Raw genomic sequence first — 18,925 nt, 5'->3', positions numbered from 1 at the left:
AGACCAAATTGAGCCTTTAAAAATTGTGCAGAAAAAAATATGACATTCTTCATCAAGAAAATGGCAGCAGAAATTCCGAAAAAAAATAGTTCCAGATCTGTAAAATAGACAATATTTATATTTTATAATATTTTTAAATTAATTTGTTTGTTTCTCTTGTCGCTTGCGCAACTATCTAAGAATGCTGCTGCACACCACTCAAAATTTTCGAAATCCGTTGAAAACGTTTTCTAAAAAAAATAAAATATTATAAAATATAAACTATATACAAATGTGGCGAAAGATAATCGACGACTATAGGTTGTAATATCTGAATGATTTGTTTGAAATTAAATTGATTTGTTTACGGTCTAAGTAGTATGTTGCAATTTTCTCAATTTGTATGGCCGCTAAGTTATTCGGTATGAGACGTCTTTAACAATTTTCTCCTCATAGACGCAAAAGATAGAAGTAAGATTAGTAGCGATCAAAAGCGCCTTTTTTAAGGCATTAAGCCTATACCCCCTTTCATTTTTCGCGAACATTCCCTTTAAGAATGAGCTTTTTTAGCACGCTTTAGACATAGTATATTCCCAAACACAAATGTATACTGAATATTATTGAATATTATAATGGTCCATCATCAATATTAGATCTGATTATCTTAATATATGTATACACAAATATACAAAATATATACAATATATAGATATATCAGGGTTGACAGTAGGAAAACTATAAAAATGTTTGAAAAAAGATAATTGTCAAAGATATTTCTTATTTAAATTTCTTATACGTAATGATGAGCCCCTTACATACATTTGCATCAATGATATTTACTAATAGATAAATAAATAAATATATGCTATTAGCTTTATAGCAACCCATTAGAAACTAGTAATGATAGAATATATTTAATATTCATAAAATATTTATTTTTAAGAATTCTTAATTTTCTTTCTCAAAAAAACCGAAATTTTTTTACAATGCTATTCTCACAAAAAAATAATAATTTTCCTATTTAGACAAAATCAAAAATTTGATGAATTTAATTATGAAATTGGCATTTTTAGAAATATTTTGTTTAATAATGTAGTATTTTGGTTCGTAGCGTTATAAAGTTTTTGGACAGAAATTTTCTCTTTATCGAGAAGGTTCAAGCCTTATTAGATTTTATTTTAGCGAGGGACAAAATATAATCTAAAAAGGCGAAAACTGTCTAGAACCTCTCTCTCGGTGAGTGTACTGCAGATTACTTATAAGCGCTAAATAGATTTATAAAGAAGTAAAATTAGCAGCAATAGAATCCAAATTTGATTTGGATTCTATACATCAGCCGTAATCTATATAACTCTATAACTCCCCTCCATGCAAAGATCGCAATTTCTGATTTACAAAAATATGGAAGAACCGTCGTTTTCTCGACTCAAAAAGTGTTTAATTATGAAAATTTCTCTATTTCTTCTTATAAGTAAGAAATGCGCAAGTCAATGAAAATAAAATCATAAACATAGATATCTAATTTATACTTAATTGAGCAGACAAAGCTTTAAGGATGTTGTTGTATAAATCAGTAACTTCGGGTTTTTTCCTTGGTCTAACATATAGTCCTTGTAAGAAATTCACTCTTTGCCTCATCTCATCAATTACAGAGTTGAGTAAAGAAGAGAAGTAAGCTTATAAAAAGGTTTCAAGAAATCCTTTTTCCTATTCCCTGCTTTTAACCATGAGCTCTCTGGGATCTATTTCAAGGAATAGAAAATCATTTGAAAATTTAAAAAAGACTTTATCAGGGTTATTTGATACGATTATCCATCCAAATGTTGTCTATTTGATACGATCTTCCATCAACATGTTGTCTATTTGATACGATTATCCATCCAAATGTTGTCTATTTGATACGATTATCCAAATGTTGTCTATTTGATACGATTATCCAAATGTTGTCTACTTGATACGATCTTCCATCAACATGTTGTCTATTTGATACGATTATCCATCCAAATGTTGTCTACTTGATACGATTATCCAAATGTTGTCTATTTTCCTTTAAACTTCATCATATAAATGGTGCACTCAAAGCAATTAAGCTTATAATAGTTAGATAAGAAGGATTAATTTCAATAGACTCCCTCCCCATTTGAGAGGAACATGCCTGATTCACAAACGTACCCCTTAAACAATTGTCAGGTCAAAAAGATATTTCAAACTATGAATCAAACTATGAATATTCAATGAGGCATTTTGAATTTCCTGCTAAACCCGCTCTTTTTTCTCTTTTTTAAATCCCCACAAGATTCCGACCAATGAGAGTTCTCTCATTTAATGGCGCGTCAAATTTCAAATTTTTCCGGCTTCTGATTGGTTGTTCCAGATTTTGCAAACGCCACTTTATTGGTTGAATTTTGCACATTTTCAGGATACAAACTAAACATTAAATTAATCTTAAGATTATTACAAGAGGATATAAAAATTTATCTCAATACCCACAATTCTAAAGTTTTCAGCTCAGGTTGAAGGGATAAGGATTCTGAAATTTAAGAATGTGGCAAAGAATAAATTCCTAAATAAAATTTATCTATTTCCTTTCTAGAAAAAATACATATCTTCCACTTTAATTCATATGATTTAAAAGGAAGCGTTGAAAATCTGGGATTGGTCTCTTTTAATGAAAGGAACTGAGTTTTTGCCACAAACTCTGATTTTCTACCCCCTATATCCTTGTAATCTGATGTTGTAGACCTTTCATATGAGTTCTGTTTGTCAACAAATCTAAGATTGAAATAGGAAAGATTTACCCCATTAGTTTGCAAAGATATACGGATTAACAAATATGAGTGTGTGGCAAAACTTAAGTCCGGAAAAATAAAAATTGGAAAATCTACCATACTCTATTTTTTTTATTTTTAGTTTAATAAAACCTTTGTATAGACAAATTACATTTATTATGTAAATCAACCAACCGAATAATAAATATGTATGATAGATCCATATTTAATATTCTTTAAAGGAATATTGAACAAAAGATAAGCTTAATATATTAAAATAATAGAGAAAAACTTCCCCTGTTTTCCCGGGGTAAAATGACTATGAAGCAGGAAAGCTAAGAGTTTCAATAACATGGGAATTATAGGACACATTCATAAAATATTTTTATATCTGAGATGAAAGACAAAATACTTATATAAAATTACATTAGTTTATAAATGAATCGTTGTTATGCTTTCGTCAAGGTTAAAAAATATTTCAAAAAATCGTATGCTCCCCCCCTTAGACCAATTTTACATGATAGTTAATTTTTAAGCTAATCGTGAAACTATGTATTTGGTTCATATATCGTATCATTATTAGATACACATAAGACTGCTTAAATGTCGTCTTAATACTCCACAGTTATGGTTGATCCCGCTGTCACTCAGCACTTACTGTATAAAATATCTTTTAATACTAAAAAAAAATCTAAGAGAATTAAGTTTAGTACTTATGATTGTGAGCTGCAGTTTTAAATCTATTTAAGGATAATTTCTTCTTTTCTTTTTTTCCAGGCTTTTAGGGCACAATTCGTGCCCATCTTCTATTTTCTAAATCTATATATAAATTTGGCTTGTCTGTCTGATTGTCTGTCTGTTTGTTTGTATCCAATAAACGTCAAAACGGCAGAACCGAACGGGCCCAAATTTTTGTGGGACATCTAGGGACCCCAGGGAAGGTTTATGAATGATCTTCGATCTTCATTAAATTTTTTGAAATTTTGAAAATCCACGAAATTTTTTGTGATAATCCGCGAATTATTTTTTTTTTGTTTTACGATGTACACAAAGAGAACATGTTCACAATTAATTTGGAAGATGGGCGCGAAGCGCCCTCTAAGGCTAGTTTTACAAAAATTAAAAACTTTTGGACACAAATTTTTGTAATCTTGAGCATCCATAAACCTTACCTGGGGTCATGACAACGAGGTCCCACACCAAATTTGAGCCCGATCGTTTCAGCCGTTTCGATGTTTATTGGACACGCACGGACACCCACCCAGACAAGCAAAGTATATATACTAGGTGTCTCTGAAAAAAGTGTGCTTAGGCTTTTTAGCTTTTTAGCTTAAACTAAACATTGTTGGATTTGGTTAAAAAGTGCTTCTAGAAGGGACGTATGGCCTTGGATTAAACATTTTTTTCTAAAATATCGTGTTCACCTTCAAACTTAGGCATAATATTCGAAAATATGCTCTATCCCATTTCCAAAGATATTAATTGCGTTTTCACCCACTAAACGTCGTTATATTCTACTACAATGTGTGACTAGTTAAAGGGAGTGTTCGCGAAAAATGAAAGGGGGTATAGGCTTAATGCGATAAAAAAGCACTTTTGAGCGCTACTAATCTTACTTTTATCTGTTGCGTCAATAAGGAGAAAATTGTTAAAAACGTCTCATACCGAATAACATGGCGTCCATACAAATTGAGAAAATTGCAACATACGACTTTTTGAAACATTTAACTCTAAAATTCAGATTCAGCCGACAAAATTTACTTGAAATTTAGTCAGTCCCTTTTCAATACATTTTATTTTCTTTTTGTCCTTTAGTTTTAAAAATCATCAATTCTATCATTGAAAATGTCAATTTGTTTTATTCTGTCGTATAAAACGTAAAAATAAAATTATAATTAGATCTTTTTTTAAAATCTTTGATAAGGAAACTGAGCACATTTTCGAATATTAGATCCGCTTTTGAAGGGTAACACGGCATTTTGGAAAAAAAATGTTTCATCGACAACCTTCCCCCCTCCCCCCCCATTTAAGGGTATTGAAAGCCTAAACACACTTTTATATAGATTTATTAAAGTTCTAGAAGCACAGGGGTGACCCAATAAGCACAATAAAAACACCTCTCTCCATTAAGTCTTGTTTTTTTAAACTAATCCACAATTTATGTTTTATATATTATTTTGATTCAAGTTTTATTCTAAGTTAGAGGTGGGACGACGAAATGTTTGTCAAAGCTTTCACACAAGTCTAAACCTATATCCAGGGGGATTCAAAAAGTGTAAGGAGCGTCGTCGTCTATTGCATAACAATCAATTTTTCATGAAATTCTTATGCATGGCATTGTTGCAATTTATTTGGATGATTTTTTAAAATCCGCGAAATTTTTTTCGTCCAAATTTAAATTGAAAAAAAGAAAAATGTGCAAATAGATAATTACTATCCAATCCTATAGATGGGTTCTAACATATTTAGACATATATTCACAAAAGATACACAATAATTGAAATAAAAAAATTTGTTTTTTCAGTTGAGCATAAAACAGTTCAGCATGTCGCCAATTAATTTCAATTACATGTTGTCCATACTTCTTTTTACTTGTTGGGCAATACAGTTTTTAATTAATCTGTTTTTAAAGGCGTTTAAATGTCCGATAAAAGTTATCTAAGAAACATTTTGCTAGAGGGTTTTGGAATTTTGAATTTTCGTAGAAATATAATTTGAGGATTTAAAATTTATGTGACGCTAATTGTGGATGTAAAATTCTCATTTAAATAAGAAATTTAATTTGACTGAAATTAAAAAATGAATATTCTACATTTCCTATAAATTTATAACAAATTGAATATCTTTCTGAGGGTTTGAAATTGATGTTTTCATAAAGTAGAAAATTACTCACAAACATCTTTTTCTTGGACTGGGTTCAAATTATCAGCTTTAACCTTTTTCTCGTTCGTGACATCTCCTCAAGTAACGTGAAACGTGAAGTGAAGAATCATTATGACCCTATATGTAACTCTGATGCAAAAATTCACACACATTAAAATATAATGCATAAGCTGTTGAGACCGGCCGACTTGCTTGATTTCTGACCTTGGGCCAATTATATGGTCATCAAACCCTTTTTAGGCTTAAAAATAAGTTTGAAAGTATTTGGCAAAATTCTGATTACTTTTTTGTCATAATGTCCATAATTTTGTTCAGCTCTGTCATGTTGCCGGGATACATTTGTTGCATAAAACGTGCTAGGTCGACTATACACTTGGTAGTCCAGACTTGACAGTACGAATGAATGCATAAACTGTACATGGTGTACCGAGTACCGACAACTTTTAGAGTGGGATGAGCCGAAAACAATTGAATTGTGTAAGAGTAAAAGCGACTGTAAGCGCAATTTTAAGTTACCCTCCATGCAAAGATGACAATGCCCGATTCACAACGATACCCTTTAAACCTTTATCTGATCAATAACGGGGAAAAAATTGTCGCGTTTTTATATTAAAAAGTGTTAATTTCTGTTAATTCATTTAAATTTCCCTGCAGTGTAAATGTGTAATTCACTCTTGTTTTGTACATGAAGGGTCACCCGTACATGTTCTTTAAGTTTAGAAGTAAACTCTCAATATTTTACAGCATTTTAAGGAATTTTTTCTTAACTCCGAATCCACTTCAAAACAAGAAGAGGATCTAAACTATAAAGGAAAAATAGAAGGAATTTGTAATAGAATATATAAAAGAAAATTATTCTCATAAATAATCTATAATCCGCTATTGAAATGCGGTGCATCCATAGATATACAAGATCGAATATAGATAGACGCAAACAAGCAAACAGGCAGAAATTCAAATTTTCTAATCCCTTTATCTTCTAAACCTGATGTTGAAAAAAACTGATGTTGAAAGGAAATGAGTTTTTGCCACAAACTCTGATTTTTTATCCCTCTATCTTTGCAAACCTTTGATATTTCCAGCAATGAATTCTGTCATTTCAAATAGTCTTAGTTAGAAATAGGAAAGCTTCACGCCATCAGGTTACGAAGAGATGAGAAAATCGAAGTTTATGGCAAAAACTCAATTCTTTTTGATTCAAACAAAATTCGTAGATTGATATACCTAATGTCTACGACATTCGGTTGCATTCGAATATTATAGATTCAATTGAAAAATCTAAATCTGAATGAGGAGGAATCTTAAGGATATTTACCTCCCTTCAATTTCGTTTATGATGATTTGAATTGCAGGACTTGAGGAGTCAGGAGTCAGGAGTCAGGAGTCAGGAGTCAGGAGTCAGGAGTCAGGAGTCAGGAGTCAGGAGTCAGGAGTCAGGATACAATCCAAAAACTTCTGTTGGACAAATAGAAAATGTATAAACGTTTTTTTCAAAATGTTTATTTGGTTTTTATTTTGATTAATCTAAGGATTTGATTGCCTAACATTAAGCTGTATATTCCAGGTTTAGAACCCAATTTCTATGTAAATATCATAATAAAAGAATAACAGTACAGTTTCGGATAGAAATGCGCAAAAGTGTTTAGATAATTTGCCAGTGTGCAGTGTACACAATACACATGATTATCTAAAAGGAATGAGACTTCAGAGACCTTAGGACGTATAGTTTTCAATCATATTGAGATGTTTTGAATTTCTTAAACGTAACCAAATAATTTTGCTCTTCCCATGACTGTGCGCGCGTAAATCAAAGTAAATGAGTTACTAAGTAGTTTTTGAACCTATCCATTTTTAAAATACCTACGAAGTTAAATTTAATATAGCATTCTATTAGAAACTATTTGTATGCAGTACTTTGTATACAGTATGAAAGTATCTTTTTTAATAAATTTGTAGAAAATTTCTAGCTAAACGTGAAAATAAAAAAAAATCATGAAAATCTAGAAAATTTGTTTATTTATTAGTTTTTTTAATTGATCATTGTATTTACTTTTAATTGATTGTCGTATTCAGAACAATTTTAAAGCTATTCTTAGCAAGATTTTATCTTTTTAGAAAAATATTTTAGCTGTTCAGTCCGAGATTTCAGCTGTTCAGAACAAGATTTCAGCTGTTTAGACACTGATTTGAGCTNGAGAAAGGGGGGGTCCAAAAATCGTATACTAGGAAATTACCGAACAAGATCTCAGCTGTTTAGAACATTTGATTTAATCTATTCACAGAAAAGATTTCAGCTGTGCAGAACAAGATTTCAGCTGTTCAGAACAAGATTTCATCTGTTAAGATTAATATTTCAGTCGTCATTCAGAACAAGATTTCAGTTGTTTAGAACAAGATTTTAGTTGTTCAGAACAATACTTTAGCTGTTCAGAACAAGATTTCTGCTGTTCAGATAAATATTTCAGACGTTCAGTCAGAACGAGATTGTAGCCACTCAAAACAAGTTGTTCAAAACAAGATTTTAGCTGTTCAGAACAATAATCGAGCTGCTAAGAAACAGATTTCTGCTGTTCAGAACAAGATTTCAGCTGTTGAGAAAAAAGATTTTAGCTGTCAATACATTTTGTTGTTGTTAAGAACAATATATCAGTTGTTTAGAACAAGATTTCTGCTGTTTCGACCTTGATTTTAGATGTTTGGAACTACATTTTAGCTGTGTAGAACTATATTTTAGCTGTTTAGAATAAGATTTCAACTGTTAAGAACAATATTATATAAAATCAAAACTTTCGAGCTCTTAATAGAAATTTTTTAGATATTTTCATCTTTATATGCTCTATCGTTTCAATGATTAAAATGAAAAGGTTTTCTTTGAATCCCGCAAAGGCATTAACAAGCTATCAAATAAGCTTGCAATGTTGCTTGCTTGATATTTCTTTTCTTTTAAGTAGTTTTTTCAAGTATACTAAACATTTTCAACGATCTGTTATTTACTTCAAACTCATTCAAAAAGAATTGTTATTCACTCTCCGGAAAACTTTCATTTTTTCTAATTTTTCTGAGAATAAATGATACAGGGTTACCCACAAAGTATCAGACTTGACCTGAAACTCTTTTAAGACAACGAACTAAAGATTAAACGTGTTAAAGATGGTTCTATAATTGTATTTTTTAATAATTTTTGAAATAATGAAATGAGTTTACAATTGATGTAATAAAAAGAATAAATTATGTACAGTCGTCTTGATAGTTCTGTGTCCTTTGTGGGTAACCCTGTACATTCCACTCCAACTCAGACATCTCTCTTAATAAAATGTCTTTATTTAACAAATGAATATATTTGAATAAACAAACATCTTTTTTTATAATATTAACACTACCGAAAGATCATAAAGAACAACTCTAGACTAATTCGTGTCAGCTTTAAATTAGGATTTTAATTACATTTTACTAATATATTTCCAACATACATATTTTAACAAATATGTACAATTATTTCGTGGGGGTGAAAACTAGGGTGCACAATAATGAGGTTATATGGATGAATTTGTGAAATCGGGGCCGTGCAAAAAAGTGTGTAATGGAACAGATTTATGCTACAAATATTTGAGGCATCATAAAAAAAAAATTAGAAATAAAAATAGATATTTTTGATTTAAAAAAACAGTGTACTCTTTTACAGGAATAGGGGAAACGTGTGCTTAAAGTAAAGTTTTTATAATTAGTTAGTTCCGAATTCTATTTTAAAATTTGTGCCAAGTTCCTAGAAAATATTATTAAGTAATGAAAACTAATAATAAATTTTATCACAAGATAAGAATAGATTAGCATGTTTTTCATGAAAATAGAGGGTTTAACATTCTACTCTTATCTCATAAGCTTCTTAATTATTTTAACATCGACAAATTCACAATTAATCACAACATTTCAATATTGCGCGCACAAGTGTGATTTTTAAAGGTTAAATTTGAAAATTGCACTTTTATAATTCATTTACAAGGATCCCTTGTGTTCAGAAAAGTGCACTATATAAAAGAAGTGATGGAATTTGTTTTTGCAAATTACATTCTCTGCTGGAAAATATTCCACCATTTCTCGTATATTAAAATCAACTAAAATAGGAGCACACCATTGATTTTATTAGTCTAGGATTTTACATACAGAATTAGAAAGATAACAAATGTGCTAAAATTTGCGTACATAATTGCGTCAAATCTGTCTTGAGCTGAAAACCTTGGAATTTTGGAAATCGATATCAATGCTTGATCTTCTTTGTTATCTATTTTAAAATTATTATAATTTTCAGTTTGTATCCAGGTAAGTATCTCAGATTCAGTCAGTCAGATCGACTGTGTATCCAGGTAAGTATCTAAGATGCAGCCAGTCAGATCGACTGTGTATCCAGGTAAGCATCTCAGATGCAGCCAGTCAGATCGACTGTGTAACCAGGTAAGTATCTAAGATGCAGCCAGTCAGATCGACTGTGTATCCAGGTAAGTATCTAAGATGTAGCCAGTCAGATCGACTGTGTATCCAGGTAAGTATCTAAGATGCAGCCAGTCAGATCGACTGTCGATTGTAGAAATTGTAGAAGTCGCGCAACTTAAAATTTTGCCCGCAATTTATTGAGAGAACTCTCATTGGTCGGAATCCCGTAGGAATATCCAAGAAAAAGGGAAAAAGAGAGGATTAAGCATAAATCAAAAGTGTACACACTGGATATTCAAATTAAGCGATCGGTATTAAGGGTATCCATTTCTAAAGTTTTCAGCTCTGTTTTAATACTCTTAATTGAAATCAACGGAATCCTACACTTTTGCATTGCAATGCTTTGTCGAAGTACATGGATAGTTTAATGTTACAATGAGGATTGAACTAGGGAGGATAACTTTACATGACGCAATTAGTGTACTCTTCATTAGACAATAATCCACGATAAATATCTAGACAAGACGCAATTAGTGTACTCTTTAGTAGACACTAACCCATAAACATCTTAATAGGATCTATTATTTTTAACTCTAAGCATTAATATTTTAACATTACATAAGTTGCAAGCAAGCGACAAAGATATAGATGCATGTAAATATATATTTCAGGCTGATTTTGAGCTTTTTTGTCAACGCCATGCATTAATGGTTATACCCAAGGTGGATATTTTTACTCATCTCTATAAGGATATTCTTTTATAGCCATTATTTACAATTTTATTCTTACAATTTATAACAACGACGCTAGTTTAATGGTTAATACTTGAATTCATAAAAAATTCTAAATTCTAAAGAATGTATCTCGGCGCCAATCTTTTTAAAAAAGTAAACAATTTTTTGTAACAGAAGGTTATAGAACGTTTGGCATTATTATAAATCACAACCCTTACAAAGCAATATTGATAAATACAGATTTATGTAATACTTCCTGCATAATTATTCCTATGTACAAAGTTAGAGTTTATACATTTTAATGTAGTTTTTAACTTACTTAATTCTAATTTATTAAATCTGTTGAAATGTTAATTTTAACAACGAACAATTGTTTGGATGCAAACAATCACTTGAAGTATATACTTACTCTCCATCTTTTATTGAAATCAGGGAATTTCTAAAAAATAATCCAATGAAAAAGCTACTTTTTACATGATGCCAAAAACAATATTTCAAAGATTTTGTCTTGTTTTTTCATCAATGTCTCTCGAAAATTATAAAATCGAATTTGATGATTAATTTTAAACATCAATTAATAAGTTAAAGGAGTTTGTGTTATGATCATTCTTTAGCTTTTTACATGCTCATTTACTCAATATACTCGTCATATGATCATTTACTCAATATACTCTTCATATGATCATTTACTCAATATAAACGTCATATGATCATTTACTCAATATACTCGTCATATCATCATTTACTCAATATAATTGTCATAACATCAATTACTTAATATGCTCGTCACGCAATCATTTACTTAATATACTCTTCACATGATCATTCACTCGATATACTCCCTTCACATGATCATTTACTCAATATACTCTCTCACATGATCATTTACTCAATATACTCTCTCACATGATCATTCACTCGATATACTCTATTCACATTATCTTTCAATCAATATACTCACGTCACATGATCATTCACTCAATATACTCTCTTCACATGATCATTCACTCAATATACTCTCATATGAACATTCACTCAATATACTCTCTTCACGTGATCATTTACTCAATATACTTGTCACATGATCGTTCAATCAATATACTCGTCAGTCGTCACATGATCATTCACTTAATATACTCTCTTTACTAGATCATTCACTCAATATACTCTCGTCACATGATCATTTACTCAATATACTCTCGCCATATGATAATTCACTCAATATACTGTCGTCACATGATCATTAACTCAAAATACTCTCGTCGCATGATCATTTACTCAATATACTCTCTTCACATGATCATTTACTCAAAATACTCTCGTCACATGATCATTTACTCATACCCAGTTTTCAAGAGCTGACTACATCTAAGACTAGATGCATTTGTAGTAGTGTACATCAATTATTTTTTTCTATTATTGTATCCTAGTTTGAGAGTTTTGTTTCCATACAACCATCAACATAATTCTCAGATGCTAGGATAGATGTAGAAGTGGTAGGTGACACATTAACTGATTCTGGTGACATATCAAACGGTATGCATGATCTAGAACTATGAGGTGACATTTCAACTGATTATGGATCGCTTTTATTGATCTAGAATTTTTAGCTGGCATATCAACTGCTTTGATCTGGTGACATATCATTCGCTAAAATTGATCTGCAAGTAGAGGGGGAAATTCATCAAATGATTCTGGTGACATATCAATGGCTATTGATAATCTAGAAGTAGAATCTGACACTTCAAATGAGTCTGTTGAAATACCAACTTCTTGGATTGATCTTAAAAATAAGGTGAAACATCAAATGATTCTGGTGACATACCAACTTCTGGGATTGATCTTGCAAAAGAAGGTAAAACATCAAATGATTATGGTGACATACCTACTGCTCGGATCGATCTTGAAAAAGAATCTGAAACATCTATTGATTCTGGTGACACACCAACTGTTGGGGTTGACCTTGAAAAATAAGGTGAAATATCAAATGATTCTGGTGACATGACATACCAACTTCTGGGATTGATCTTGAAAAAGAAGCTGAAACCTCAATTGATTCTGGTGACATACCAACTGTTGGGATTGATCTTGAAAAAGAAGGAAAACATCAAATGATTATGGTGACATACCAACTTCTGGGATTGATCTTGCAAAAGAAGGTAAAACATCAAATGATTCTGGTGACATACCTACTGCTCGGATCGATCTTGAAAAAGAATCTGAAACATCAATTGATTCTGGTGACACACCAACTGTTGGGGTTGACCTTGAAAAATAAGGTGAAACATCAAATAATTCTGGTGACATACCAACTGCTCGGATTGATCTTGAAAAAGAAGCTGAAACCTCAATTGATTCTGGTGACATACCGACTGTTGGGATTGATCTTGAAAAAGAAGCTGAAACATCAAATAATTCTGGTGACATACCAACTGCTCGGATTGATCTAGAAGTAGTAGATAGCATGTTAGATGCCGTAACTTGACTAGAAGTGGTAGGTGACATATCAGCTGCTGGGACCAATTTTTAAATGGCACTTATCAGCTGATTTAGACGAGATAGACAAGATCGTCGACAACCTCGTTGGAGATGGTGAGATAGATCATCCAGTACATGAGATGGAATGAGAGGAAGGTGATGGGGAACACAATCCTGCTGTATTTGTCGATATCGCTGGCCTAAACATTTGGAATTAGTCACATTTTTCCTTTGAGCAGAGTACAATAAGGAAGGTATCGTCGCTAATCTATCTTGAAAAGAGACACACTTGATTATTCAAATCAAAGGTGGCTTAAAATGACTGAAAACATAATTTCAAATAATACTTCGTCATCAACAGTTTTGTCTGATCAAGTATGATTAACATATCCATGCAAAGGTTTTGAAAAACTGATCGTTTTCATTTATGGTTTCTCTATAAAAGTGACTTGTACATTTTTCGCTTCAGAAACATTGGAAAAATAGTCAGAATTAAACACTTTTCAAGACAGAAAATCGACGTTATCTTACACATTGCTGAACAGATTAAGGTTTCCAGGGTATTGTTGTAAATGTCCCTCTGAAAATTTCACTGCAGTAATTTTTAATAAAATAGGGATAAATTTAAGATATATTAAACATTTTTTAATTATTCCTGAAAAATGTGTTTACACAAATATAAATTAGAAAAAATGCGATAAATTGATTTTTCTTCTTCTCTTTTTAAGCCTTACCTTCATTCCAAACAGACGTTCCGGGGGGGCTTGTGGAACCGCAGGGGCTGGGGGAGGGGGAACTGGGGGCATTCCTGAAAAACATTTTTAAAGTAAACTTCATATATATATATATATATATATATATATATACATGTTGATACTTCAAACTTTGATTCTTTGGGTCTTTTGACACAATTTCAAATTTTCTAATCCCTATATTTATGAAATATAAATTGTATAAACCTGTGATATTTCATAATTAGATTATTTGCTCTAAAAGAATTTAATGCTTGAAATATATAAGGTTTGCAAAGATATAATGATTGAACACTTTCAGTTCGTGGCAAAGACTCGATTCCTTTGCATTCAAATAAAAAAGTTTTTTAGAACAAATGATTTTTGTATTTTTGTAAGAATTCCTGGGAGGGCTGACATTTTATATTGAATTATTTTCGGAACCCAGCTTTACTACTTATGTATATAGATAACTGGTTAGGCCTAGGAATTTTATTATTTTAATCCAAGATTAAACCGGATATCCAACCATTCAAAAGTTTGGTCCTTGGTTACTTTAGCAGGGTAAAACTGACGAGAGATGTACAGGAAATAAATTGAATAAAATAAATAAAAATCAAGTTCCCGTACTTTGGAAGAAAATAAAACTTTCGAATGTGAGTTTATTGAGAACTTTTGGTTGAGCAAATAAATAAAAAGATTTATCAATCATTTTGAAAGATGTTTACACTCATGAGTAAGGAATAGGATTATCATTTTAAATTCTTCAAACCCATTATTCGAGTCGTTTTCGCATACATAAAATCATAAAGAAACTTTTAAAAGAAAATGCTTAAAAAAGATTTAATCGGAACTTATTTTTATATACTTGCTTGACTACAGTTAGAACTATTAAGAAATTTGTCCAGACAAAAATATGGCCACACGTAATTTTTCAATTAATACTGATTAGTTCAACTAATAAAATTTTGTCCCAGATTGAATTTGATCAAATAGGGGGTTCATTTGAATCACGTAAGCACAAGATGTATAGTTGAACGTGCCACATCTCACTAGTATTCATTAATTGTTCCAGTATAGAAATATATTGATTAAACAGTTTGCTTAACCCCTAAAAATAAACGATCTCCGATGAAGATACTTATAGAAATAATGAAAAGGATTCTGAGGTAGATAAAAACAATTATAAAATCATCAAAGAAAACTGCAGAAAAGACTCGTGGGAAAATCAAACTTAGTGGAACAAAAACAGTAATATATGGAATTCATTCAGAACAACAGAGTAATATCTAGAATTCATACAGAACAACAGAGTAATATCTAGAATTCATACAGAACAACAGAGTAATATCTAGAATTCATACAGAACAACAGAGTAATATCTAGAATTCAGACAGAATAACAAAGTAATATATAGAATCCAGACAGAATAACAAAGTAATGTATAGAATTCAGACAGAATAACAGAGAAATATCTAAAATTCAGACAGAATAACATATTGTTATGTGGAATTCAGACAGAATAACAGAGTAATATTGAGAATTTAGACAGAATAACAGATTTTCATGTAGAATTCAGAAAGATTAACAGATATTTATATAGAATTCAGACAGAATAACAGAGTAATATTTAAAGTTCAGATAGAATAACAGAATAATATTTAAAATTAAGACAAAATAAGAGAGTTATATGTAGAATTCAGACAGAATTACAGAGTGAAATCTAAAATTCAGACAAAATTACAGAGTGAAATCTATAATTCAGACAGAATTACAAAGTGAAATTTAGAATTCAGACAGAATACCAGAGTGAAGTGTAAAATTCAGACAGAATAACCAAGTGAAATTTATAATTCAGACAGAATAACAGAGTGAAGTCTAAAATTCAGACAGAATAATAGAGTACAATATAGAATTCAGGCCGAATAACAAAGTAATATGTAAAATTCAGACAGAATAACAGAGTAAAATATAAAATTCAGACAGAATAACAGGGTAATATGTAAAATTCAGACAGTATAACAGTGTAAAATATAGAATTGAGTTAGAATAACAGAGTAAAATATAGAGTTCAGACAGAATAACAGATTATTATGTAAAATTCAAACAAAATGACAGATTATTACTATTTTAAGAAAGACGACTTTGATTCCCCTTCATCTACCTGGCATTTGCCTTGAGGATTCTTGTCCCATCTCGGGTCCACCGTTTAGGGTACAGGTCATCATACAACAGCTGTGCAGCCTAACTGTAGCCTTGATAATATAATGCTATATTATTAAATTATCATACAACAGCTGTGCACCCTAACTGTAGCCTGAATAATATAATGCTATATTATTAAATTATTATACAACAGCTGTGCACCCTAACTGTAGCCTGAATAATATAATGCTATTATTAAATTATCATACAACAGCTGTGCACCCTAACTGTAGCCTTAATAATATAATGCTATATTATTAAATTATCATGCAACAGCTGTGCAGCCTAACTGTAGCCTTAATAATATAATGCTATATCATTAAATTATCATACAACAGCTGTGCAGCCTAACTGTAGCCTTAATAATATAATGCTATTATTAAATTATCATACAACAGCTGTGCATCCTAACTGTAGCCTGAATAATATAATGCTAGAATTAAATTATCATACAACAGCTGTGCACCCTAACTGTAGCCTGAATAATATAATGCTATTATTAAATTATCATAAAACAGCTGTGCACCCTAACTGTAGCCTTAATAATATAATTCTATATTATTAAATTATCATAAAACAGCTGTGCAGCCTAACTGTAGCCTGAATAATATAATGTTAGAATTAACTATCATACAACAGTTGTGCAGCCTAACTGTAGCCTGAATAATATAATGCTATTATTAAATTATCATACAACAGCTGTGCACCCTAACTGTAGCCTTGATAATATAATGCTATATTATTAAATTATCATGCAACAGCTGTGCAGCCTAACTGTAGCCTTAATAATGTAATGTTAGAATTAAATTATCATACAACAGCTGTGCACCCTAACTGTAGCCTTAATAATATAATGCTATATTATTAAATTATCTTACAACAGCTGTGCACCCTAACTGTAGCCTGAATAATATGATGCTAGAATTAGACTATCATACTGCAACAGCTGTGCAGTCTAAATTTAGCCTTGAGAATATAATGTTAGAATTAACTATCACACAACAGCAGTGCAGTCAAACTGTAGCCTAGATAATATAATATTAGAATTAACTAACTAATTATGAGTTCACTTGCCAATTTTTAAAACGGTAACTAAAATAACGCCAATTAAACGATAGAACGCATATTAAATTAATCAATATCTGTAAAAACAACAACTTAATGTTAGAACACCAACTAAATTTTAGAAAGCGAACTTGATGGTAAAACGCTTTTTTACTTTATATTAAAACGCTTACTAAATGTTAAAACGCTACGTAATGTTAAAACCCTAACTAAATAATCAGAGAGCCAACGAAATGTACACTATTTGATATTTTTACGATAAAAATATTTACATGTTCGCTTTGTGCACTCGTTTGTAATAAAAAGGTTAAAAAGAAAATTTTTTTGTTTCATACTTTCAAATTTATTTAAATTAATACACAATTAACTTTTAGTTTTATCTTTGAAATTTATCAATATGGGTGTAAAATCCTTGCCTAGAAACACTTCGACTCTTCCAAAATCTAGATTAATTTTTTTCATCAAAATATCAAAAACTAACAAATAGGCAATATTCAGTTGTTTGAGGCACTTCTTTAGAACTGCCAGGTTATATATCATGCTTCAATCATATTGAAAAATCAAATTAAAGATCTATGATTTTCAAACTTTTATGTGTGCATACTCAACCAATAGAAAAAGTCGTAATATTTTATGCTTAAATGAACAATTTTTTATGACATTTTTTGTACAAAACTTCATATTGTCCCATCAGGGTTATTAGATTGTAAATACAAGTGTCCATATTTCCAATTGCAATGATAGCTATATTTAATATTCCATTTTTTCTTCTTCTAGAATGCAGAAATCAGTATTCTTGACAATTTAAGTTTGAAAATGTTTTTTACGTCTATCTAAAAACTGTATAAAGATTGCATCGAGAATGCACATCATTTGTCAAAACTAAAATGCATCAACTTTGTCAATAACTCAGAAATGTTGAAAACTTTCAAATTTGTAAAAATTGGATCTAATTCATTCCCGTTTTCATTTTTATGTGCAGACTTTTTTATGCTCTAATTGACTATGAAAAGAGTTGAGTCTTTGACATAAACTCTGATTTAATAATCCCTATATCTTTTCAACCTGATGGTGCATGCCTTTGACATTTCAACTTGTATTATTTGATATAGTTCCAACATTGGGTTGCAAGGATAAGAAACTCAGGGTTTGTGGCAAAGACTCAATCCCTTTGCTGATTTTGATTCACAAAATAAAAAAAATGTGAGCGTAAAATTTAAATTTAAAAAAAATCTTTAACTTGTTCTCCTCTTGAACATTTTAAGATAAGAGAGGGGAAAGGAGGGAGAGAACATCTTATAGTGTGCTCACTTCTTTTGTAAAGATAGGAAGGGAGGGGGGGGGGGGGGAGGGAAAGGGGGCCCCCTTTTTTTTGTGAGATAAAATAAAATGAGCTGGTAGATTGTAGGAAGGATTTATTCCCTAGTAAAACTCCAACTATAGAACACAAGTGAAATAATCTTGGTCAGCAATTTAAACTTTTTACATAAACCCTTGTAAACCCTCTCTCTGCACTATAGGCACACTTTGATATAGTTTCTTATACTGTTAGAGAGAAAATCTAACATTTTGTTAATTACCCCTGTTATTATAATATAACATAATAAAACATACAATTCATTATAAACTGTGCTGATTTGTCCACCCTCCCCCC

At 30.8% G+C, this 18,925-nt stretch overlaps 1 protein-coding gene across 1 annotated transcript in view; it reads right to left on the bottom strand.

Moving 5' to 3' along the window:
* Positions 1-9,905: 9,905 nt before the first annotated feature.
* Positions 9,906-18,925, bottom strand: part of LOC111711250 (gamma-aminobutyric acid receptor subunit beta) — a 12,635-nt gene continuing 3,615 nt past the window's right edge. Inside the window, exons 3-5 of the mRNA XM_023485548.1 lie at positions 16,166-16,256; positions 14,005-14,078; positions 9,906-13,470 (exon numbers count right to left, since the gene is read on the bottom strand). Of these exons, the coding sequence (XP_023341316.1) occupies positions 13,342-13,470; positions 14,005-14,078; positions 16,166-16,256 (294 nt within the window). The 3' untranslated portion in view covers positions 9,906-13,341. The remainder of the gene's footprint in view (positions 13,471-14,004; positions 14,079-16,165; positions 16,257-18,925) is intronic.

Source organism: Eurytemora carolleeae, unplaced genomic scaffold (genome assembly GCF_000591075.1).
Source record: "Eurytemora carolleeae unplaced genomic scaffold, Eaff_2.0 scaffold1139, whole genome shotgun sequence".
Classification (NCBI taxonomy): domain Eukaryota; kingdom Metazoa; phylum Arthropoda; class Copepoda; order Calanoida; family Temoridae; genus Eurytemora; species Eurytemora carolleeae.
Note: the sequence above shows the minus strand (reverse complement) of the source record. Positions and strands in the feature narration are given on the sequence as shown.